This window comes from Amia ocellicauda, chromosome 13 (assembly GCF_036373705.1).
Source record: "Amia ocellicauda isolate fAmiCal2 chromosome 13, fAmiCal2.hap1, whole genome shotgun sequence".
In the NCBI taxonomy this organism is placed as follows: Eukaryota; Metazoa; Chordata; class Actinopteri; order Amiiformes; family Amiidae; genus Amia; species Amia ocellicauda.
In genome coordinates, this window is record NC_089862.1 from 32,835,411 (window position 1) to 32,862,309 (window position 26,899).

At 44.1% G+C, this 26,899-nt stretch overlaps 1 protein-coding gene across 2 annotated transcripts in view; it reads left to right on the forward strand.

The window, feature by feature from the left end:
• Positions 1–26,899, forward strand: part of LOC136766825 (glucosidase 2 subunit beta) — a 143,535-nt gene that overhangs the window by 88,802 nt on the left and 27,834 nt on the right. Inside the window, exons 11-12 of one of the 2 annotated variants that reach the window (XM_066720647.1) lie at positions 10,392–10,461; positions 13,936–14,025. In XM_066720647.1, the coding sequence (XP_066576744.1) occupies positions 10,392–10,461; positions 13,936–14,025 (160 nt within the window). The remainder of the gene's footprint in view (positions 1–10,391; positions 10,462–13,935; positions 14,026–26,899) is intronic. The other variant, XM_066720648.1, reaches the window with a different exon arrangement.

Here is a 26,899-nt window from a genome sequence, read left to right on the forward strand (position 1 = left end):
GGCTTATTTTCATGGCTTTAAAGTCAACCCTAATGGACCGTTCTTACGTCGAGCTGTCTGTTTAAATCTTAATTAGAGACTCGAGTGTCTCTCTGTCATCTCTCTAGTGCCTCGTGGTCATGCTGGTAGACAGTGCACTGGTCCCCCCCCACCAGTATTAATTAGAGAGATGGTGGGCTTCACTCCACTGTGGTTGTTTCGGCTGGTAGGTCTACTGAGAAGCCCTGGGGGGGATTTTTATGGTTCTGAAAGGCGCTATATAGGTGTATGATGTCATCGTAGTTTGTGTGAGAAGGTATTTACGGAGAACAGGTCTGTGTTTACATTTTGAAAGACATTTAAAGAGACATTTCTTTGCTATATCATATAAATGTAGGATAACATGTATTTGTAATATTTATGATACAATATAAATATATGTTTTCTGTGTGGGTGAAAGTACGCTAATAAGGGCTGGAGCCTGTCAGAATACACCTCTGCCCCGTGGATTTCATTGCAGTTCATTCACACTGTAACAGTCCTGCAATTGGGGTGAAATTGCATGTTTTATGTATTGATACTGACATTATCTTCTGTGTGTAGCTCATTGCTGGGAGCTCTTACAATCACACGCAGTTGCTATACACATCACACGTTTACTGCACCATCATTACATTGAGAGAGAACATCACGAAAGCAAGAAAAACACTTGCTCAGTACGAGTGCTTTTAATGTACAGTTCCTTGATAGATTTATAGGCACGGGCTGCCAAGTGCATCAGACGTTTTTAAAACTTAAGGACAGAGAAGACCTGATCAGTCAGATTTTCAATGCGTCTCAATTTGAAGGTATAAGAATCTGAATGACAATACGTAAGATGGTCACTTTACTTTAAACTTAGTAATGTCTAACAGGATGTAGTGTAATGTACTACACAGGTCCCTGTCCACAGACCGTGTAGTTAATTGACTGTTAGTTAGTTAGTTAGTTTGCCCAAAGAGACGGTAAGGAATATCAACTAAAACGTCACTCCCAGGTAAGCAAACAAGTGCTATTGCATGGGCTTGAGATTACACTGCCAAACAACTCTTCCACTTCTTCTTCTCCTTCTTTATAATTTTCTAAGCTCAAGACTAGAGCAACTACACTAGCAATAGTTCTTAAGTGTGTGTGTGTGTTTGTGGGGAGGGGGGAGATAAACCACATTAACCTCGACAGTCATGAGCATCTTTAACAATTATAAATGTCAGCTCATGTTTTAGAGAGCCTCGGTTTTACATCCCTATCTGTTAAATAAAACATAAAAAAATGACATTTAAACAAATCACGCGTTTGCTCTGCACGCAGATATGTCACTGGAATATCAAAAGAGTTTGTCACGCTAATTTATGCTGAATTTAATTGTTTGCAGCACTTTTGACGGCAACAAATTTGTTTCCTGTAGATAAATTAGGAGCCGCGGTGCCAGCACTCACATCACTCAGACGGAGCGTGTGTTCGCCTCCTCCCTCGGCCGACCCGGTGTCCCGCGGGGGGGGGCCTGGTCGAGCCGCGCCGCGCCAAGGGGCCGGATCAGAGCTTTCGGCGCTTCATGAAAACAATGTCAGTCAATTAGGCCGCACTTCCAAAAGCATGACTCAAATATCTGAGATCTGCCAGAAGGCCCGAGTCTGTGCCCAGATTTTGAGAAGCGCTCGCATCACAATAACGCACACAAACACAACAGCTTCCACGTAGGCAGTGGGAGCAGTGCATTGTGGTCCTATGAGCCGTATCTCGTTTTACCTTAATCGTGCAGCGGAGAAATTCAATTTTTATTAGCCTGACGGTAATAATGTGAACTAATTAATTTCAGTCCATTTGTATTATTATTATTATTATTATTATTATTATTATTATTATCTTAATGCAGATGCCTCCTACGTTGCTTTTCTTGTCCTCCCTGTAATTCAGTCACTGACATTAGATCTCTATAGAGGAGCTTTCTGAGACGGGTACGTTTGGGGCACCAGGCGGGTCTGTGATTCTCTCCTTTAATTGATCGATGCACACTTTCCCCCCATCATCATCTTCCTGACAATCTGGCTCCCCTCCACCTTTATGAATAATAATTTGTCCCATCAGGCTTTAGATAAGGGCGTCTGCCAAGAAATAAAAATAATAGACATTACAGTTGAATTCCTTTTTTTGTTCTCGTCTTATTTATCTGGCTCCCATCTCTGTGCGTCCCAGAGGCATGTCGGCTCTGTTTCCCACACAGATGTGACCCCCGCTCCTCATCCCTCTGTCACATCCCTCCTTCTTCTCCTCCCTCGCTACCCTGGCCGAATACCAACAGGAGACGTGAGGAATCACGGTTTTCCGACGGTGCCGGAGCGGTGGCAGGTTTTCCAACGTCTAAATAAGCCCTGCATGATCAGCATTAGTTTCCTATTACTATAACCAACAACACGATACATATTTTTTGTTTTCAGAGGGACTGTACTTAGCAGGGCTGGGGAATAGGTTAATTAAATCCCCATGAATAATTTATTTGTCAAAAGCCTTGATTTGTGTGATTGATTCTTGCGTAGCTCCGTTCCCCCCGGAGAAAGTCAGATTTTCCCCTTCGCCTTTTTATTTTGCCGTGTGTGTGTGTGTGTGTGTGTGTGTGTGTGTGTGTGTGTGTGTGTGTGTGTGTTGTTTAGCCTCTTTCGTGTTTGATTTTAGTTTAATGGAGCCTGTGAGCTGCAATCAGGGAGCTGCGAGATGAAAAGAGCATGCTCGGCCTGCTAAAGATTTAATCTGGAAAGCTGCTCTTTGGAGAATTCAAAGGTGTGAATCCTGAAGAAGTATTGGGTGGGTGGAAAGCACAAAGCTTTAAGTCCATTAGAAATCTCTCTCCCTCTCCCTCTCCCTCTCTCTCTCTCTCTCTTTCTCTCCCTCTCCCTCTATCATTCTGCAAGAGCAATGTGATATAACAGAAGCCTGGCCCATAGCAATGCTTTACCGGTGATTGCTTTTGTTAGAGAGCAGAAGATAAAAGTCTTATCTGCCTGAGAAAATACTGGATTCAAATTTCGTGGTGTAATAGTTCCCCTTCCCCGGCTTCGATTCTCTGCGGCTTTCTATGAGAATAAAGAATCTTTCCATCTTGTCGGAAAAGGGTTTCTTACTGAGGAAATGGAAAACCCTGATGTGACGATGCGGAGTGGAAGCAAACTCGTGATCGTTCCGCATAGTGCGAGGCGTCGCTTAAAACCATCCTTCCCACAGAATTGCTTAAACTGTCCGACAAACCGTAGCATCTTTCAGGGAACTTTTACCTTGATGACGAGTTAACGACTAGTTTTCCTAATGAGAGAACAGTAATAAAAATAATACACTTATTATATATATAGCACCTTTACAAGCAAAATCATGTCAAAGAGTTTGACAAGTACAAAACCAGCAGCAACACACTTAACAGCGCATACAGAGCGCAGTTAAAACAACAAGGAACCAATTAAGAAAGTGCCTTTTTACAAAATGAGTCTTCAAACCACATTAAATGCTCTGAAGGTAGTCGAGTCGCTGATTGCAAGCTGGATGTTGTGCCAGAGTTTAGGGCCACCACAGCAAAAGCCCGCCCTCCCGCAGAGCGCACGAGAGGGACTGAAGCCATTCTCCTCAAACCCGGCGGCTAATTATCTAACCACTTGAGCTGGGGTTTCGCTGCAAGGCTGTTTCACCTTGCTGTGCCTGGTGTACGAGTTAATTGCTAAACTTTTGAGATTTCCACGGCTTCTAAATAAGTGCAAAACAGCTGGATTTTGAATAGAGTTTTCTGTTTGTTTTGATTTGACGTGCAAGATAGTTTGGGCCAGAATTGGTCTGGCAGCACTTTCCTCATTTCTCATTCCCTCAGGAGGTGGTGTGTTCAGTTGAAGTTTTTTATTTTATGTTAAAAGAAAATAAAACGATGTTTTCTGTTTTCTGTCTAGAATGCCTTGCAGCCCAATTTCCATTTGTGTCCCCGGGTGCGTGTGTCCCTGCTGATCTGGAAAAGCTCCTCTGGTTTGATGTGGTCGATGCCTTTCATGATTTTGAAGACTTGAATCAAGTCCCCATGTAGTCTCCTCTGTTCCAGGGTGAAAAGGTTCAGGTCCTCAGTCTCTCAGTAGGAATTCCCTAACAACCTCCCTCCAATTAGTGGAGTTCCACAGGGATCAGTACTAGGGCCTTTGCTTTTTGTAATCTATATTAATTATCTGGACTCCGGGATAGTTAGCAAACTTGACAAATTTGCAGATAATACTAAAATTGTTGCACATTAACCACCACACTGAATCTCCCTGTGTTTGTGTCAAAGCCTTCCCCATGAGATTTAAACCTCAAACAAGGGCCAAATCCTTCATGTGTGTGTGTGTGAGATTCCTATTCCTTCCCCCATTTGTGTGTGGTGAATTCTTTCTCTTTTAAGTTGTGGACGTACAGTTTATGTCATGATTTTGAAGTCGATCGAGTCTGCATAAACATAGAATAAAAAATAGATTAAAAAAAACTCTTACACTTAAACAAATGAAAAATAGTAATAATAGATCTGAACCTGGAAGGAACATAAAGGGATCATTAGAACTTCCGTGTTTGTTCCTCATTACAAATGCTCAAACCTGGCCCCAATTAGTGGGAACTTCCTTGTTGTTTTACCTCACACGTGATAACTTAACTATGGCTGAAAAGCGGCCCGCACTGAGCTGTACGTTTCACACACAGCTCCCAGCGTTGCCAGTAGCACTCCCTCCTGAATACTGCAAAGTGTAACGTTTTATTAAAAGAGAACAAACAAACAGATTAAAACATAGAAAACACAAACATTGCTAGTTGTCTTGCATCACATTGCCGATTCCTAATTACGTTTCATATGCAGTATTGTAGCTGAAACTCCGGCAGTTTGTCTGCTAAACCGGCTTCATTCCTCATCTGTTTTTATGAAGACTAATAAACATCAGCGCAATGTTTTAGCATTCTCACAAAGAATCCTTGGCACTTCAGTCGGAAGTGCTGGATTATGCCCGGTGGTGCAGGTCTCTGTGGTTTTATTTTTATTTTGACAAAGTCCTCTCCCCGCATGTCAGGGAGATCAAAAACAGAGCCACGCTTGAGGGGCTCAACGTCACAGGTTGAAGCCAATTACCACACTTATAAGTGTTCCCCTGCAACCTTTTGACACACCACGGTTAAGATGGCCACACTGACCGCACGCGATCCGTCACGGTCCAGTAATGGAGTATGACGGAGTTGGAGAGTGTGGAGCTGTCTGTATCAACCAAATCAAAGCTCTGACCCACCTGCACGTGTATTTTGTCCTCAGCGGTGGAGCCTTTGGTCAGATACGCAGTCTGTGGAGGCGTGTGGGGGGTAGGATGCCAGGCTGCAGACTAGTACCCGTCCATCACTGACTTTCATCTTTCCACTCCTTACACAGTACACAGTTCTAGTATCAGAGGGTGCAAAATTACATTTGCAGATCTCGATCTGTGTTTATTGTCAATTAAGGTAAAGGTCAAGAGAGCAAGATGTCTAATAAATAATAAATAGTAAATTAATGAATTACCAAAACGCGATGAGAGCCCCGTTTGGCAGAGAGACGGGGACTTCAGCAGCATTGAGTATCTCTTATTTGTAAATCATTAAATGCACAAGACAGCAAACAAAAGCGACATAATCATAATGTGAAAAATGGAAGTTTTGTTTTTTTGTTAATTATTTTTTCAAAAATACAGTTCACTTGACCTTCGGCTAAGGAACAGAATGGCTCAATGAGTGTTGCCTTTTTTTCTTTTCCTTTGTTTCTGCCTTCCCTGTGTGTCACCAGATCATTTATTATCATTATTATAATTTATTATCATTTATCCGTCAGACAACGCCAGGTTTCCTCTCAGAGCCGGGGACAAAAACAAAGAATAATACCTTCGTCTTGAAGTTTCGGGTCAAAACCCGGCGTTGGGCAGCTATGAAGTCAATCGTATCCATGCCTGGAAGTTTTAAGTGCCAGGCAGTTTGCCACGAGCGGCATTGTTGAATGTGCTCCGCGTGGCAAACAGCTGCTTTGCTCGCCTGCGACCTGCTGAAATGTGAATGTCCTTGAACATAATTAAACCCTCCTCGAAGGAGAGCCATAAAGGGTGATTTAGTCCGTGGACCACCTCCGCAGTCAGCACTTTTCCCCATAGCTTATGTCTCTTAAACCATACGAGGCAGACCCTTCTGAGCTGCTGGCTTAAGTAGACACCGGTGGGCATAATTTATGGGCTGTTTCTAGCTTTACCTTGACCTTCGCTAGTAACGTTGCTGCCGTTTATTATTTATTTTCTTTAAGGCATTATAAATATAGGATCATTTAGATATTGATTCAGATGTGAATGTCTGCTATCCCTATACAGTGTAATTTAAGCACATCCGTTTTCATCCATTTGGCTGGTATCAGTTGAACAAATCCCATCTATCAGTAATCGGTTGATTTATTTAGTTTCACAGACAGAGTCCAGCGCCGTGAAGCCTGCCAGGGCCCAGATAAGTGCATTCCTCCGGTTTGATATATTTCTCCTGCAAACTACCATATAAAAAATGATCGTATTGACCTTTTGGCTGCGTTTTCATCGTCCGCTTTTCAAAGTCCTACCCTGAGTACATTAAGCACTATAATAAAGAGTCTGAGTTTTCTGAATCTGGAGAACATACATCTTACCAATCCAAGTTGTTATTTTATTTTTATTTTTATCTCCCTCATTGAAGCTGTGTGTTTACCGTTGATCCTCTATGATTTGCTATTTAATTTGAGAATACAAGTCTCAGCTCTGCACATGATCCTAAAGCAACATACAACAGCACCGGGGTGCCGGTATTGTCTGTTAAACCGCTTGCCTTAACCGCCTCATTATCGCGTCACTCACGGCGCGTTTTCCCCTACGTCTCCATGTTAGAGAGTGTGTCGCAGATATTCAAAACGGAAAAGAGTTCAGAGAGATTTTGAGATGCCATCAGCATAACAAACGCCTACAGGAAGCAGGCAGACGGTCCCCCCGCCCCACCGCCACGGCCTGTGTGTTCGCAAGTGTCTGTTATCAGGCCACGATGCCCGTGGACGAGTGACCGAGCTCGTCCTGGTCTAAAACACGCGACATGCAAGTCATAAGCGTGTGGAAGCATTTGACGGCACAACACGGGTCGATCATTGAAACTGACAACAACAGTCAGCGCTCGGTGCACGCTTCGTCTTCTGCTTTTAGCTGCCGCGAGATCATATTGACCTAATTGTGTGTGTATGTATGTACTTTAATGTATTTATGTATGTAGTTATTCCTTTTTCAAATGTTTTGAGCTTTTCAATATTCAGAAATTTCATGTTACCTACCTGCCATAGTTTTATGAGTTGAAAACAGCTACAAATGGTTTAACCGAACATGTAATTAGTCCATTTGAGGATTTAAAATAATGGTAATTCATAGCTTTGTGGGGAAAAGAAACTGGAAAACACTGTATAATAAGGGTTGGGCAAGGGGGTTGGATTTTTCTCGAATCTGTAAAGAGACGCACAACCTCTTCACTCAGGTTAACAGTCACATGTGTTGAGTTGCCTGCCGGTCATCAGAGCCGATCTTGAACACCAGGGCCAGCGTCCTCTGGCTTCACGTCTCCCTCCGGGTGAAGGTCTCTGTCTCGTCAATAATATAAACACGCTGTTTTAACATTCACACGTGTGCTATAAATCGCCACAGCAGCGTGGTGGAGATGTGGAGGTGATCCAGAATTGAGCAGCTCCATCAGCGTGTTCCGGGCTTTTAAAACGATACCGTGACATCACTGATGGAGGCGGTGCTGTCGGGTCAGTCTGGTGTGAAGCATCTGCTTGTGTTCATGGCAGTCAGGCGAGGGGGGGGGGCGGCACACCATTAGAAATAACTATTATCTGTGAGAAATCGCAGCCGTGGGTGCAGCTCGGTGCCGCATGCATCTGTGAGGGATGTCTCTTTATGGCAGGCCAGCGACCAGCTGAGCCCACATGCGAGGAACATGCTAATTGGTATGCAGCGGAGCCAGGCGGCTGCAGACTCCCACACAGCCGGGCTACGGTCTCAGCGCTGGTGGATGTTGTGCAACAGAACCTGCCATCAGTAACCTCTGACGGGAGGCTGTAATCCTACAGATCGCATGAGCGCAGGCAATTAAATCGCAGGGACTGAGATGCGCTTGGCTGTGCGCTGCTCAGTGTGCTTCTAGTTCCTTCCCCCGCACTTATAACCGGCTGCAGGCAATACTGAGGTTTAAAATAACGACTGAGGAAATGCAGAGTCCTTGGGTTTTAAAAAAGTGAAAGCGAAACATCCCTGATAATCCGGGGGTCTGATTTCGGTTGGCCCCCCACCAAAAACCCTGTCCTCCGGGTCGCAGTGCCGTGGCTGGGCCCTCATGGATCGGACGAAAGGCGGAGATGTGCTCACTGCAGCCCGTGTGTCACGACAGCGTGTCTTTGACTTGAGATGAGCCACAGAATGCACGATATCGATAAGTGTCAGTGAATCACAGAGGCCTTTAATAATACATACCAGCGGACCGGAACGTGGGTTTTCTTTGCTCAAGAAGGTGTCTTTGAAAATGAAAAACGGGTACATTGTTCCTGAGATCCGTTCTTGTACAGTATGGACCTCTTTTTATTGAGTTAAGTAACCAATTCGAACCAATCAGGGACTGGTATGAGACGATCAATGGTCTGTGTTGTCCAATTCACTCTCAATCACCGGTCAACACACACACACATTAAAGCTGTCAAACAGAAGTCCAGGAAGCAATTGACACATCCCCTTTAGAGATGCATATGGGAAAAAAATAATTTTCATCCTGTGTCCGACCATCATGCTAATTAGTTCCTGCACTGAAATCCTGAACATTCACAGCTGATGTGTTTTCTATTAATCCATCTATTGCTTTGTGATACTGCATAGAGATAGAATAAGTGGGATGCTTTCACATCACATAGAAACACCTGACTTCACTCAGTATTGAACAGCAGTAGTTCTACAAAGCATCTTCTTAGGACAGGATACAAATATCAACTAATAATTCACATCAAAACCGACGCCTCCAGTGAGAGCTGATATTATCAACACCAGACCGTGTCCATCTTCAGGAGCGTTAACATAATTATATTTCTGCAGAAACAGAAATGCGTTTCCTTCCATCTTTGTTGTGCCGGACGGGATACCTGGGGGAGAGCATTAAATTCATATATTTCTTCCTCCCTCCTTCTCCGCTTTAGCATCAAGCCGCTGTCTTTCATCTGAGCATCCCCTCGCTCACAGCTAATTAAGCCTTGCGGGTCTGTTTCGCTGCCACCGACACCTGGAATATAGACAGCTGATCTATATTTTGCTGAACAGTTTTTACAGCCAAAGGACATTTATGGCTGTTATGTACGTGGGCGTGTGTTTATGCATACAGAATTATTAAATCACTTCAAAATAAACATAAAATATCTCTCCAGCTTTTATATTTCATGATATTCACAATATGATATTTCAAAATTCATAGGCTGATGTCCTTACCCAGCGTGACACAAATATACTACTTACACAAAAACATTTTATAAAAGAACAAAAAGTACATTGTATGACAGAAGTCCTGATTGAAGTCAATTAAAGTCTAGTGTAATAGTCCATCCAGTTTTAACCCTATTTTCACTTCCAAGCACATTCCTCTACAGACTCCGATTCTTGTACATTTTTGTGTAATCAGTACATTATATTCAGTGTATTTTTTTATGAGTGTATTTTAATTTAGTGTAATCCAATTTCATCTCAGTATAAAGCTGAATAATAATATAAATGTGCTGGATATTATCAGAATGTCTCCTATTCCTGTTTTGTGTTATTATTTGGTATCGCACCCCCCCATCGCGGCATGGTCATCTTTGCCCTTTGTCCACAGTTTCCATTCGAACTAAACCAGCGCATTGACATTCCCCTCAGCCTGGTTATCGTTGTTGTCCTGTCCCTTAATGACAGAAGCCCAGACGCCACTGAACTGGAGACGGGTGTGCCTTTCTCGTTTGTCTCTCAGATTAGAGGCACCGGAGGCGTTCTGTATTTCTTCAAACTAGAAAGAAAGTAAATAATAGGACACTCTCGTATGTAATGAGAAACCCTGACAGGCACGGCCGTGTTTCCTGCCCGGTGTTCGTCCTCGGTGTCAGATGTCATGTCGCTCTGCGCTCCATCATTCCTCCATTGATTGCTGAGCTTTTTTTTCCTGCATCAGATCTCTAATCGGCCAGCTGACCTCCCGAGAGCATGTGAAGGTCATGACAACAAACGGGCCTCCTAACAATGTAAAGACTCTTACGGTTGCCTAATGGCTTCTTCTCCTTCTTCCTCCTCCTCCTCCTCCTCCTCAAGCTGCAGAAGACGCCACTGCCGATCTGAAGAAAGTGGAGGACGCGTTGGAAATGATGAAACTGGAAATCAGGTGAGGTTTACTCCAAATCGGTCTTGCCGAGTCGTTCATGTTGTACCAGCCTTGGGACACCAGACCCGTGCAGTCCAGCTCTTAGGACCGGTGACCAGTGTCCCGTGCGCTACGCCGTCCCGTGACCAGAGCTGAGGCGTGTGTTAGCTTCCGTGTGCCCTCCGTCACCGAGAGTCTGGCAAAACCGGGGCGTGACTTTCAAACACAGATCCGACAGTGATCCGTGACTCTCACTCCTTGAGTAAATGACAAGTTTCAGATTATTAATATTGTTTCTAAGCCGCCCAGAGCTGAGTGCCAGGCCTGCGAGTCGCTTTAGTTTCTGTGGGTCGTGACCTGGCATATACAGATACTGTGTGTGTTTTTCCGCTTGTCGCTTTGTTTTGATGGAAACGCTTGAATGTGAAGGTCACGCTTTCCCTCTCTTTCCTGTTCTGTTAAAAGCACACAGCTTCAGTAATGAAACGGCCCTCGTGGGCTCGGCGTGTTTTCCTCCCGCACCGCGCCGTGGCTGGGCGAGTCGGGGGGTTAATTCACACAGATAGAGCTGTGATATGACATGCGACGGGCAGAGCAGACGTGTTCTCAGCACCGGCCGTAATTGGGTAGTGAAATTACTTTGGGAAGAATGTCTCGGTTGATTAATGACCCAAAACATGTGAATAAGAACTTAAAGAAAAGGGAGTCAATTCACCATTTTGAGCAAGAAGAGATTTGCCATGAAAACTGTAAGAGATTGTCATAACAAATCCGTCCCCTTGTGTGACTTTTATATTGGAAGTTATGACAATGGCGTTATAGCCGGAAGGCTAATGAACTGTTCATTACAGCTCATGATCAGGGTGGGGGGGGGGGACGCTGAAAAGAGCCACGAGAATGTTTTTCCTTAAATTAATCATAGGGGGGACACGGTGGCAAGACAGGAGACCTCAGACTGGCTGCCCCTCTGCTGAAGTTATGGATGTGTCTTTAATCCACAGTGCGGGTCGCTCTCGACCGAGGGACAGGACTGAGACCGATTTCCCGGGCAGTGTGGGTGGGGGGGGTCACTTCGAGAGGTCCAGTCGGGTGCTGGGGGACAACTCGACTTCTCTGGGGCCAGTAGAATTGAAAGAGCACTTTTGACGAGGACAAGGTTGACACCAGACGATTGTTCTCATTGGCCCAGGTATGGGGCAGCACGGTGGCTGGGGGGGGGGCGCTTCCTTACCGTTGCCAATTTAACCACGTTGAGTAGAAAGCTGGGAAGCAGTAGCTAATACAGGTTTAATTTGGTGCGAAGGTCACCGGAGATGTTGGAGGTGTTTTATTTGTTTTTTTGTTGGTTTATTCCATGTATTGTTTGTTTGTTGTGTTCCCAGTCCGTGTGCGCATGTGCTGGGTGTTTTTTAGTCGCGAGTCTCTGTCTCTGTCGGGAGCCCAACTTTCTCTCTCCATTGTAAAGGCAGTGCGGGATGTTGAATGGCCAGACCCGTCCCCAGAGACTCTCCTTCCTGCGTCTTAACCCGGCTGGAGATTAATAAAGGGACTGGTCTGGCCTATAGGAATATATTCCACAGAAAGAGTGCCTGTAAATGTGGATCGATGGGTACTGGTGCTAAAGCACAAGCACCATGTTCCTTACCTTCCCATTTGATGAATAGATCATCATGTGTTTTGTCAGATGCTGTGTCTCTCTGTCCGTCTGTCTGTGTGTCTGTCTATCACGGCCGGGGGGGGGGATGTGGAGACAGATGGGGGTCTCGGACACCGGTCTATGTGAGGGGGACGCTGCGGTGCCCAGAAGGCAGAGCATCCCACAAATCGCTTGTTATGTTTAATTTAAGTCAACCTGCCTTCCGCCCCCCGGCCCCCCGCGCCCAGACAGCCACCCGTGTCGGCTCACGGTTAACCGAGGAGATCTGCCTGACTTCTAAATTGCTATGTGAGTTTCTCATTAGCTTCATTAGCATTTCTGCATCATAAATATGTAAATGGCGCGTCTCACACAGGAGATTTATTTCTGTTCTCTTATTTCTGATTAGTGGGAAATGTGCTCTGGCTCTGTCAGATAATTGGTGACACTGCATACCGATCAGGCCATTCCCTGCGCCACGGCCACGCCGAGCCAAATTAAAGGAGGCAGGGCGGTTAGGGTTTTGATGGTTTCAACAAAAACGAGTTAGAATTTTAACTGACCCCATAATGGAGCTGATAACTTATTAAAGGGCCTTCTTTTTTAAATATAAAACGAAATATAAAACGTTCGAAATCGGCTCCTCGTGCAAAAAGAGCCGCCGCTGAGCTGAACCGCGTCAGATCGATGCTCTGTGTGTCGTAGTGTTGCGTCTTCAACTTTAATTACTTCCTTATTGATTTTCTTTTTTACCGGTAACGGATGTAGTGATTTTTCTTTCTCAGCCTTTTTCTTTTTCTTTTAGTTTTGACTTTTGTAATTCTAATTATTATTTGCTTTATTGTGTTTAATTGCTTTCGCAGCCTAGTGGAGCTGTCACAGATGTCTTGGCATGTAGGTGTGTGGGGGAGGGTGTCATAAATTGCTCACATGTTGAATACAAAGCCTCGGCGACGGTCTAGAACAATGGTCTGGCGTTCGGGGAGTGGGGGGGACGCCAGGGGAACAAGATGGCGAGGGCACGGACTCTGTGCCGTGGTTCCCCCCCCAGCCAGCAGCTGTCCAATGATAGCAGTTGAATATCTGTCTCATCTCTTGACCTGAAATGCGTTGCAGGTCTTTTGAAACGTGATTCTTGGTTTGCGAGTTTCTCCGTTAAAGGAAAACAGCCCAACAACCAACTAGGCTCCAGTAGCTCACGTGCCACACAACGATGATCCCAAACACAAATTGTGTGAGAAGCCGGCAGCTTTGAAAGAGAGACATCTCTCTGATTAACCACTCGGCCACCCAAACTGAAAGCCGATTCAGCCATTCCCCCAAATCAGTGAGAGCTGTGCAGCCGGGATAAACAGTTCAGCCATAACATAAGAAGTGTGCCTTGCATAATATTGACAGACACACCTTTAAGCTGCACTGAATGTCCGTCTTAAACCTCTAGTTTCCGCGTTTACATGGCAGCGTGTCTGTGAGCGTCTCTCCCCCCCGATCTCCCTCACAGGGATCCGCGCCTCCCTTCTGTCCCGATGTGCCGTGCGTGAAAAATGAAAGCATTTCTTCCTCTTCTCTGTTGTTGCACAGGTCGAATCCCTATCGTTCGAGGTTCTCGTTTATTTAACATCTCCCTTTGAAGTGTGCGCTGAACCTCACAATGAAAACGCGGGAGAGAGAGAGAGAAAGAGAGATACAGAGAGTTGAGGGAAAAGAAAAAAGGCAGGAAAAAAAAAAAGAAGTGTCCAATCGAGAGGAGGCCATTCACCCCGTCGTGCTCGTTTGGTGTCCGTTAATAACTAAGTGATCCAAGGATCCTAAAAGTCTGAAACCCTCGCCCCCATCTGACGCTTTCTTTTGCCTTGCAGGGACCTGGAGGAGGCGTTGTCCGCGGACTACGGCGCCGATAAAGAATTCATGTACTTGCAGAGCCAGTGTTTGGAGCTGACAGTCTATGAGTGAGTAAGCCTGCTTCGCTTCCCCTGCTAGTGCTCATCTCTCGATCAATATCCGCATGGTGGCTCGCGTGCCGAGGCCGGGGGGCCCGTGGTGTTGGAGACGTCAGCCCTGTGTCTGCCAGTTGTCAGCGTGGGGCGTAATTAGCAGATCCCCGTGATTGTCAGGCAGAAGAGCTAGCGAGAGTGCCTGCCTGGAGTGAATGTAGATCAAATCTCAAGTCAGAAAGCTGTCTGTGAGTTTTCTTAAGACAGACGGGGCCTCTGCGGCTTTTTTTTTTTAATCCTTCGAGGTTTTTAAAACAAACTCGGTGTAATTTGAACTGAATTTGAATGTTTTAAAAGACTCACTAGAACGGGCATTTTCAGAGAGACTGGATTATTTCTTGTTGGGGACGAATCGTTTGATAAGTCTGGTGGTTTTACCTCACACACAGCGCCAGTTATTTGTAGTCCTCTTGCAAGTCAGTCCTAGCCCTTCTTCATTGAAGGTTTAAAGAATCGTCATGTCTTGCTTTTTGCTGCTCCTCAATAGCAGTCTTGTTTGATTGGCTACATTGGCTCCAAGTAAGAGGACGGGTATTTCACAGGGGAAGCCGCAATTAAAGTTAGTGTTCTAGTTATTGAAGCACAGGCGACAGATACAGAAAACCTAGTAGCTATGCAAACAAGGCCCAGGCAGGACATCCTGTCCTCACCGGCACTCAGTGCTGATTCAACTCTGTGTCATCTCTCCCCTTATCAAAGAGAAGCATTTTTGATAAGATATTACATTGGAGAGATTTGTGGAGCGTAAAAACCTTTGCAGAGACTAGAAAAATACATGAAACTGTTTTGAAGTGTTCAGTTCCCTAAAGTAGCAGCCTGGGAGGAGAGAGAGTTCTCAACATGCGGTTGAATCGCTCCAGTGAGACGCTATAGTGGTATCTGAAGATTGGTGTTGAGTTTTATTTCTGTGCACACAAATTAAAGACACTATAAGGCGTCACTGTCCGACAGCGCGGAGAGTCAATAGGGACACCAAACACATCGCCAGACTAGAGAGAAATGACCGATGAGATGGACAACAAGCGGGATTGAAACGAACAAGCGGGAGGATCTCGTGCAAAGCAGATTGCAACCTACAGAAGCATGAGACGATTAGTGTCTAATACACAACAGCTGAAGGCAATCAATTGCTCAACATATGTGCCCGTGTCTGTTGTGTGTGTGTGTGTGTGTGTGGGGGGGGGGTGTGTGTGTGGTTTTTACGAGTACAATCGGCCATGTGGCTGTGTAATTGTGGCTGCGAATGCATATCAAAAGAATTGTATTTGCACGATTTGTAGCAGATCATTTATCTTGTCTTTTAGAGTCAGTGATGATGGCTTCATATATCTCTCTGTCTCTCTCTCAGTATATACACACAATTGCTCATGTAGTCGAGATGCTGTGTGATTTCTGACTCATTGCGGTGCTTTGATTTGACGTTATGTATTCAAACAAACACCATTCTCCCTCTCTCTGCGTCGGAGCCGGTTAAGTGCCACACGCAGCGTTCGTGTTTTTGTTTGTTAGACTGTCAGGGCTCTGCTTTCTGCCTGCCCATCATCCCCCCCGCTTCACAGCGCCGCTCCCCTCGTCTGCGCCAGTGGGCTGCCGCATTTCAGGCCATTACGGCTGAGGAGACTGAAGTGCGATACGGGCCTCTCGGAGAACGCCGCGGCTCCCTGCCGTTTCGTCAGTCATCCTCCTCGGCGTCTCCGATCAAAGTGCTGGCAGACAGACGGGCGAACAGCTCAAACAGCACTGTGAGCTACGAAAGACACAACCTCACAGGTGCGTTAAAACATGAAGAGGTGGCTTTGAGGATTCCCAGTGAAAGAGCTTCAAGAATCTGTGTGAAACTATTCTGAAAATGTCTTCCTCACCCTGTCGTGGGATTCAGGTTGTCCGCTGAGAGCGGGACAAACGTGGTCTTGTCCAGTGTTTAAGATGTGTATTAAATCTCCCTGAATGAGCGGCCAATGCAATAGATGTGTGCCAAGAAAGGTGGCCTCCAGCGATGGAGCAGTGCATTGTGGGTGCTGCGTATGACTTTAATCCCACTTCCAATTATCAAAATCGATGTTTTAAATGGCCCGATCTCATATTTCACATTAATTCGGGAGCTGGTTCAGAGAGACACCTCGGAGTGGAGCGTTTTGAAGACATTCGTATCAAAGCGAGGGTTTGAGATGACCTTCGGCACAGACGCACGGTGCGTTTGTTAATTCACACATTTGTATGCGTCTATTTTACAGTGCACTTGTGTATTTATAGGGCTTTTTTTACATAATGTGATTTGACGAGATGCAGAAAAGCAGAGTTAATTACTGAGGGTGAAACCAGGGAGGCGGAAACTTCACAGGCAGTGACCTACGATAAAGATGTATTTTTCTCTTAAATCAAAGATACAGTCAAACTACAGTTATACATAAAGTCCACAGAAATACAGAATCCATCCAAAACACTGAAACACAAACTTAATTAGTAGTGATCACCTTCGGGAGTCCCCAGGTTGGACATCGATATCCAGAAATTCGGATTGGAGTCAGAGTCCGGCTCATCTTATCAGCAGCATTGAAGCCCTCCAGTTGGGAAACATACATTTGCATTTGATAATTCATCTAAAACTGAGCTTTTAAAACAAAGTAAAGTCTTTTAAGGTCACCGATTATGGACTATAGGTGGACAGGAGTGCCTCTGTGACTGTAACATCTTTAACAGGTAAATTTCAAAGCTAGTCAGAAAGCAGAAAACTAAAAATTGAAAATCTGACAGCTTCCAGGATGCAGAAAGTGCTGCGGATGTGGTATCTTGTTCCCATTTCCCTTCAGCAACACTGCCAAATAAAACCAGCTATTAGTGCCTCTTTAAACTGGCACGACCGGGCTGTTAGCTCATTACTGAGCCACTAATTAACAATGCCACTAATTAGGCTCGACCTGCAGCTCAGCTTCCCAGCCACACTTCGGAGTGGGAAGTTGTGCTGGAGGAAACTGCCCATCTTGTCCCTTACCCACAATGCTTAGTGTCCCGTGTCCTGGCAGTGATATTAAGAGCAGAGTGTGGTTTATTTGTGCAGGAATTAGCCAGCGGTGGCTCAGCAGTGAAGGGAGTCCCATGGGGGAAGAGCCTGGGAAGAGCACCTGCTTATGTTATTCTCTTCTTCTTGTTCTTTGGCTCCAGGCACACAAGACCAGAAGGCATTAGTCACGCAAAGAGATTAGAGAGGCAGACATTTACTATCTCTCTCTTTTTTCTTTCTTTCCCTTTTCCTTCCCGGGCAAAGTTATGGTTGGGTTGTTGGTAAAGGACTCTATGAAGCCAATTTGCGCCGCTCTCAGTGGCAGCGCAGGGACATCACTCTCGACACAGAAAGAGGAAAAAATGACACTGTGGTCATTAGAGAAGAGAGGGAGGAATAAAGGATGGATGTTTCTGTCCGCATGAGGCACAGGGGAATAAGTGCAGCACAAAGTAATTAGTCCATTGTAAAATCAAGTCTTTAACCTTCACACTCGGCATAAACATATTTATATTCCAGTTTGCAGCGTACGATGGAGTCCCTTACTTTGTGGTCGGCAGGATGTCCAGTCTCTTCCTGTGTGAAGATGCTTCTGTCCTCCATTGAATCGATTGATCAAAGCAAATCGTGAAATCAAAGACATAGCCTTGCAAAGGAGACCAGTGCAGCTCTCACTGATAACCTTGCAGGATCAGAAATTATTCATCTAGATTAACACACAATATCCCACGATTTATACTTCATTCCTGATACTGTAAGGATTGTAGTTGATTGAACTCCTTGGGGGAACATGAGAGAAGGATGGAGATTGAACCATCTGTTTCATCTCTACACTTCTCTCTCTCTCATTTTCTTTTCTACTGGCGATACCAGTGTTTTTAGTTATGGATTAGTCATTGGCGTTATTTTAGTTTAAGTTTACGGTTAACTAAATATAATGGAGTTATTATTACAGTTGGTGGTGATAACCTTGAAACGCTGTCCACACAACAGTGTGATCAACATTAACATTTCTGACCAGGTCTCTTAGTCCAGCTTCCCACTTAGATAGTCAATTACTTTCTATATGCAGCTAAACACTGATTTTCACTTTCTCAAATTTACAAAAGCTATACTTATCTCTAATATAACCAAACTATCATTATTTTATTGTTTGTTTCTTGGCAGATTTCCTTATTGTGCTAGATGTTCGTACGCCTTCTATGGGATTCAAAATCAATGTGACATTTAAACAGGCGTAGCGATAACGAAATGTTGGACTTTTTTTGTTTTCTCGTAATCATGATGCACTATTTTCTAGTTATAGTCACTATTAACCGATACAATTTGCGTTCGTTAATTAGTATTTTCTGTATTGTTCTGTGGAAAACCAGTGAACCCAGCCGTGTTGAAACATGTAGGGGCAATATATACACACACATTGTGAAAATGTTTGTGACAAAAGGCATTATGAGTAAACTGTCAATGTCTGTGAGTTTCCCTCACTTCAGGTTTGTGATCAGCATGCATTGGGAAGCCGATCAGAAAGCTGCACATTATTTTCTTTGCACGAGTATCTTCTGTCTGCATCCGATTCACATTCCCATAGAGAAAAACCTGTTATAAACAGTCATGTTGGTGCCAATCCACTGACTCATCGACACATTACTATTTTATGACACATCTTCAAAGTGAACATCTGCTCGCTGCCTGTCTCTCTCCCTGGGATTTCACTATATTGTCTAAAGTAACAGTAAGACTAGTCTGTGCGCTTAACAGGATTAATGTATAGGAAGTGGAGAGTAATTATGGAGGACAATATGCAGTGTAGATTGTTTTGGCACAAATAACTGATTATGTATGCTTGCCGGGAATAGTCAGCGCTGTTTATGTTGTGTGTCGAGATATATAGATATTTAAAATTTTAAAATAAAACTGAAGAACGACTTGAATATTTAAAGAGCATGGTGCTAATTTATTCTTGCATATAAAGTTGAGAAAGTTCACACACGTTAGTGGTATTTGACAGACAGACGGAGAGGAACATGCATTGCCAGGCAGCAAACCACAGATAAAGATAAATTTCAGTCAAGGCCAGTTGTTCCAGTAAAATCCACAGCAAGATAAAAGGTGTCGGGGGTAATTAGAGGCCTCTTACTGAAAATCTTCCCGGTTAGCGGCCAGTTTGTTTGTTTATTCCCCCTCTCTTTAGTAAGATTGTGGTGTGGTTATATAATACAAGAAGACAAAACATTGATCTCTCTTTTAATGTGATTCATTAAATAATCATGGAAATGGACCAGAAGATATATGCATAGTAAAGAAAAGGTTGGAACAGCAATTAGAAACTGAAATGCGATGATCAGAAGAGTGGAAGAATTATATAAAAGCCTGTATAGCAGAGATGACGGCAGTGGAGAAGAAGAAGAGGTCCCAACACAAGTGCAATAGCAGATGTGATTCCAGAAGAAGTAGGCTTTGCTATGAAGAAGATGAAAAATGGAAAAGCACCTGGAGACAAGCTGGAGGAGACATGAAGAGGATTCTGGCAAAACTTTTCACTTGTCTCAGAAATACATAAATCCCAGATAAAGGGAACAACGCAACTGTCATCCTCCTTCACAAGAAAGGAGACAGTGAAGATCTGAAGACCTACAGGCGCATTAGTCTCCTTCCCATCGTACATTGTTTACAGAGATATTGACACATCGCCTTCAAGACGCACTGGACTTCACCCGACCAAGAAAACGGCAGGATTCAGAAGAGGATAAAACACCATGGACCATAGGCAAGCTGTACCAGAAGTACTGGAAAGATGTGGAGATTATGAGTGTCCTCTGTAGCTGGGCTTTTTTGAGAAAGCATTTGATTCAATAAATACAAACTCTTAAGTTTTAAGAAATCAAAACAATGCTACATCTAGAATCAGACTCCACCAATCTCTGACCAGATCAACATCTGCAGAAGTCTTCGTCCAGGAGACACAATCTCTTCACGGCAACTCTGGAAGACGCGTTCAAGACTTTGAACTGGGAAGAGAAAGCAACCAAGTTACACTTGACGTGGAAAAGAGAAGCTGTAGATCAAAGCGAGTGGAGACATCTTGGGGAGGCATCGTCCAGCAGTGAATCCATATAGGCTGCTAATGATGGTGAAAATATATATATATATAGATTATAGATATGCATTTATTTGAGTTTTAAGCTGTCTTCTGCATTCTAAAACTCAACTTATGCCCAGTTTTTATATGAGAAAATATGATGCCAGATTCAAGCACAGTGAATTAAATAAATACATACATACAAAAAGTGGGAATTGAATTGAATGGATTAATACCCTTTGTTATGGTCACACTTTCAGGAGAATGTATAACTCTATCCAATCTCATTACAGAATTCAAATGAAGTAGCACTTAGATGTTTTAACAGGATAAGTACCAATTAGGTATGACGGAGCCTCGCAGTAACCGTTTTATTAAGAGCACTTAAGCAGTAGTCGAGCTCCTTTGCCACATCAGCTGGAAACTCGGAGACGGGATCACGCCGCTCCTCCCTTACATAATAATCAGTCTCTCCGCTCCTAACGACGGAGTCACAACAATCCGGCCTGACGTCATCTGTTATGCAACGCTGGTGGAAAGAGGAGAGAGCCTGGACCTACAACACGACACGGAGTGCCACCGACGCGTGCTTCTCGGGGTTGTGTTATTGGATCCACCTCGGCCTCGATCCAAACGGCGCCCAGACTCGGGACATCTAGTCGAGATCTGTTTGACACAGAAGAGACATTTGACGAATCAATCAGACGTCTTTCTTTTTGTTTTCTTCTCCTCCAGCCCAAACGCGTCTGATTGTTAGTGCGTCAAACCTAGTGACGGAAAGAACACAATGTCTTAATGCCCAACTCACTGAGTCAGTAATTAGCAGGTAATTATCTTTTTCATCACAAATGGATGGTTATTTTATTCTCTGTCATTATTTTTGTTTCTCAAGTCACGGTGGCTCTTTGAAATAAAATAATATTTGATATTTTTGTGCTGCTAATTTATGTTATTATACATGTGCAAGGGATGCTTAATTAATACTTAATGGAGTACTAATAAAGCTTTACCACAAGTGAAAAAACACATTTTATACCCCTGAAATTTAAAAAGTTTCAGGGTGTTATTACATTATTAGTAATACTCTACAACGAGGTTATTAAGCACCTGTTATAGATTTATAAAACATCAATAAAGAAACACCTTAATATAACATGTTGTCGAAATAATTTGTCCGTGAGATGAATATGAAAGAGAAGTAAACAAGTAAACATGAGTAGAAGTTCCCCTTAATTGAATTAGCTGTTTGCACCAGGCTAGCTGATTCTTCTTCAGTGAAGGACTGTGATATTTATGCTCTGCTGAAATTTCAGTAATTTGCTTTGTAAGCAGTTGGTCGGCGCCTCTGGCTTTATTTTATGTTGATACTATTCAGAGCCGAGAAGCTTATCTTGTCTGTGGGAGCAGCCGTGTTGTGGGACTGCTTTTGCTGGTAGAAGTTTCTTTGAAGGGACGTATTATGTGCTCTGTTGCTGGATCTCTGATAGTCCCCTCTGAGCCAGAGCAGACATAAAGAAGACGGACAAACACAGCCGCTACAGTGAATTTTTTATTGGTTTGCCTTTGGTCATGGATGGAACCTGGAAGTGACACCCAACATAATTCCAGGTCTGAAGGGAAAGTCCTACTGAGAGACTGAGGACCTGAACCTTTTCACCCTGGAACAGAGGAGACTATGTGGGGACTTGATCCAAGTCTTCAAAATCATGAAGGGCATCGATTACATCAAACCAGAGGAGCTTTTCCAGATCAGCAGGGACACACGCACCCGGGACACAAATGGAAATTGGGCTTCAAGGCATTCAAGACAGAAAACAGGAGACACTTCTTCACACAGAGAGGCATCACAATCTGAACAAACTCCCCAGCGATGTGGCTGAAGAGACAATTTGGGAACATTCAAAAACAGACTGGATAGGATCCTTGATCACTTAGTTATTAATGGACACCAAATGAGCATGATGGGGCGAATGGGCTCCTCTCAATTGGACGCTTTCTTATGTTCTTATAAGCTGCATGACGTGCCTTCATTATTGTTTTAACGAGCATTCATGTGTCTGATTTGATCTTATGTTGGTCCAGTCCAACTGCAGTCCGTTACAAACTTTCATGTCAGGAACAATCCTGATCCACGCAGACCTCCGCGAGGAGAGATCAAAAGACTTCATAACTGACGTGTACAGTGAGGCCTGTTACACACACACACAAGAAGACAGAAATGATCCTATCAGTGGCTCTACAGGATATTAAATATAAACACACAAAATGAAAAAAGATAGAGAGGGAAGGAAGGAAAGAAACAAAAAGAAAAACTCGTGAAGTTAGTATTCAGTGGCTCTTAATGGTAGAGTGTAGAAGAAATAAACACCTGAAAATCCACAATATTAAGACTAGCTGTTCCAGTTTCAACATTATGATGATGAAATCGTAAGGAAACGAAAGCTGTGAGTCTGTGTTGTGTGGCGCTGACAGTCTCCTGGTGTCCCCGTGCCTGTGTGCGTTACCTTGTCATCACACACACAGCGGCAGTGCGTACTGCCACCAACACCACGGACACGGATTATAACTCCTGCGCTTAATGTATGCAGCGTATGGTCTGTGAGTTCTTCAGTGGGGGGCTGTTTCCATTGGGTGCGTCTCATCTTCATTTCAAACGCCTTCAACACACTCTGGTGATGTGAGAAGACTAATTATCACCTCTCTGTTTAAAATAAGCAGCTGGTGAAGCCAGTTGAAAATGGCAGCATTGAGAGGCCCCTGTTTTTGTTTTTGAAAAGCCAAACGGTGAATGGACACAATCATTAGCTTCCATTTCTCTCCTAATTTAACACCACTGGCTTTTGTGACACACGTGTTTCATACAGTTTCCTCTCGCGCGGGGCGGGTAACATTCAGAAACGTGTGTTTAGTGGGAAAAAAGGCGAGGGCTGCCGTTCCCCGCTTCACCGTGCCAACATGCTGCTTTTGATTCCTAATTCTGGGTAGTGCCTTGTTTTAATTGGGTATATTGTCATTTCGACCATATATACATGATCTAAGAATCAATCTGGAATATGGCAATAGTCCTACTTACAGTTTTTCTTCATGCTTCTGGGAAAATATCTCAGTGCCATGCTGTGAATTCTGTGATATGAGCTTTTGGTTTTGGCAAATTATGGTTAGCATATAGGTGGAGGGAAAACAACTACAAATACACATTTATTTAATGTGTTTTTTACTATTTGCAACATCTGGAGAGTCTAGGATGTGTTGTAGGCTGTTATATGTAATATTGTGCAGCGTCTCCTCCATTTCAATGTCGATCTTGGTCTGACTTACAAGACAAAGACATGCAGCACCAGTAGCTGCCCAAATGATCTCCAGACAACAGAGGATGTCTGGTAAACAGTGCACAGGGCTCGGTTTGAACAAGACAAATGGACAAATGATGTCACGGTGGGCTTTACAATTCAGTGATTTCTACGGCCAGGTCAGCTATGTCCTCTCATGCCCCTGTACTCGAACACAGAGACACAACGATGTGTGTATATTGTTAAAGAACTTTAATCTCACATCGTTTTAGTTTATGACATAAAATAAAATAATTCCCTGGCAATGAATGTAGAAAACCTGGCATTAAGAGCATCTCTTTGAGCGATCTGTCAAAAGCTGTTTGCTTCACTGCTTCTTTCTGATAGCTTTCAATGTAAATAGCGAAAAGTTCCTTTTTGTAATGTAAATTGTTACTTCTACATGAAAGACAGTTGTTTTCTGTTTCGCTGGGTATCGTGTGCCTTTCAGTTCATAATAGGACAGCCCAGGTCATTTGTACGGAAAACACAACGCAGGCGTGCGCTTCCTGTCCATCTTTGTCTCGTTCGGAAGGCCTCCTCTGCGGAAATTAGAAATGCCTGCTTCCCCGCGCTCCCGTATTAAAACACAGGCAGACGTTCGCCATCAGAGCAAATGCCTTGTTTTCCAAACGCGCGGGGGAATGATTGTCGGACCGTGAAAATGGAAATGAAATCCCGTTTTATCAAACATTACGTTCGTCTTCCCCTCAAATGGAAATTAAAATTTAAGCCTTTAACCATAGGATGCCCTAGTTTGCAGGATGTGCCACTGTGGGGCTTTTGTGAGATGCTTAAGGACTTTCCACTCTTGCTGAACAATCATGCCGAGAGACTCCAGTGGCAGCCAACTCGAGTGAAATGGCCAGAAAGTGGCAGATCAGCGACGGGCTCTTGACCTAATTCAGTAAACAATGACAGCAGCTGTGTTGATCCACTGCTGGATGAAGGCCTCCCCAAGATGTCTCCACTCGCTTGAATTCACAGCATCTCTTGTCCAGGTCACATTCTCACTCTCTCTCTCTCTCTCTCTCTCTCTCTCTCTCTCTCTGTCTGTCTCTGTCTCTGTCTCCGTCTCTCTCTGTCTCTCCCTCTCTCTCTGTTAGCCTCTCTGATCAGTGTCCTTCTTGCTCAGTCATCCAGTTTTGATCTAGGCAGGGTCTTGGTGGTGCCCTCCACTTTCCACTTCTTAATAATCGTCTTGACCGGCTCCAACGGATATAAAGGCCTTTGGTATTATTTATACCCATCCCCTAATCATTCCAGGTGCGGAAACAATATATATATTTGTATTGTTTGTTTAACATAAGCAACTACTTACAAGACCGAGCCCGAGCTCTCAGTACTTTTTGCAGATGTTTCAGTCTTCGTTTAGGAGAATACCGTCTCAATAATTAAGGACACTTAATTTGCAAAATGCGGAGTGTGCGTTTGATCAGTTGCCCCACTCTGTGTGGACAAAGCGCTTTCTCCTCAGACATCACAGCGGGGTTCGGCATAAAAGCGCAGAGAGCAGAGTGACTACAATAGTTTATGAAGCAACACGGTGCTTCTGACCTCTCTGAGGATGCTGGGAAATCCGGCTACCTGTAAACCAATTAGGCAAAGCGAAAGTTACTCTCGAGTTTCCAGCCTCACCTTTCATAACCCCACCCACTCGTTTCTAAGCTACAGACAGTCGACTTAATTGGCATCGTCTCTCTTCCCGTAAGCGCCGAAGATCAAGACGTGTTTTTTTAAGTGGAGAACCTGCAATTTTCCCACTGTAGGCGCAACTGTGGTATACCTATGCACACCTCGCTGACTTTACTAATTAATCACCCGTCTTTTTGAGTTTTGTTTTCGGAGTTCTCAGAAAACTATTTCGGAGCCAATAATAACATCAGGAATTTTGTAAAAGAGAAAATTAGTGCTGCAGATGCTTTAATTTGTTGAGCTGTGAAGTAACTCCCCACACTGAGGCAGATTGGGTTAAAACTAATGAGTTGAGGCTTCTGTTCTCATCATCGAAATGAGTTTCACACCACAGCGCCGGGATGCCTCTGACGTGAGTCCTACCTAAGTGGAGACGTAATTGAGCCGTCTATAGGACCGATTCCCTGAAGTAATTGATTTCCCAGATTGTTCTCTCGCTCTCCCTCCCTCTCCTTTTTCCTGCCCTGCTTTTGTGGGCACAGGAGAGGAGACTGGAGGGACCCAGGTAGAGAAGATGGTGTAGTCAAGAAGGATGAGATGGAAAACACAATTCACCATGTATAAGGCCAAAATAAAAGCACACACTGTCCTTGTTCATCTTCAGTATTTGAAGATGCACTGGGACAACTTGTTGAGAAGGGTGCGATCCCCAATTAAAATAAATTGATTGACTGATCTTAGCTTAATTTAAATAATTATTTGGTTAATAAGGTACATCGGTCACCTGCAGGAATCAGGCCTTCGAGGACTGGAGTCGCCCAGTTTTGGAAGCTGTAACCAGCACTCCTTTTTCCAATAAATAAATCAAAGTTAACCGTTACTATAAAGAGGAGTTCAAGACTTTGACACCTGTTTGTGTGTGAGGAAGACAACGAAGGTGTCTCCAAGGCACAGAAATGCAGAATCGATACCGATTGACACCTGGAAGAGAGATTGTGCTCTCTGTTTTTGAATGGGACACAGACTCAACTTCCTATAAGCACGATCGGCATTTTGAAAGATTATTCATGCTGTCTGTATAAGTTACCACACAGTCTATAAATCTAGACGCATCCTGTCTTCAGCCACGACTGCACTGAACTCTCTTCTCGTTATCATGAACCGCTGTCCTCTCCAGCTCCCCCTCTAACAGCGTATGTGACTGAGATTTCTGTTTGCTATTTATTTCTGTCATGTAATTGCACCCTATGACTGACCTTTTATTTGAATCTATGATTCTAATGAACAGACAATAAGAAAAGCTACAATAGAGAAAGGAATACTAAACAAACCTCTACTGAAGAAAAACAACTCTTATTCACGAGTACACTTCTCAATCCGCAGAGCTCTCTCTCACACTTGTTCTGGGTGTCAAAGCCTCGATCACAGTGTCTGTCTATACTGTCTTGCTCATGTCTTCGCGCTCCTCTCACTCGGCGTCTGTGTGGCAGTCTGTCATTCTCGCGTGTCTTGGTTGTGCCAAGATTAACCGCTCGCAGCGAGTCCCCCCCCCACCCCGCCAGACTCCAGCGTGAGAATTGAGCCCCCGCAGAACAACCCAGCTGTTCGATTGATCCCTGGAACTGAATACAGTCTTCACTGAGTTGTGTAATAAAGATACAGCGATACAGGCTTTAATTAGACAATGAATACGATTATCAAGTCAACACAATCAACACTGACACAAAGGGCTTGGGAACCTGAGTGGTTTGAAGACATTTCGGACGAAGAAACGAGAGACATGTC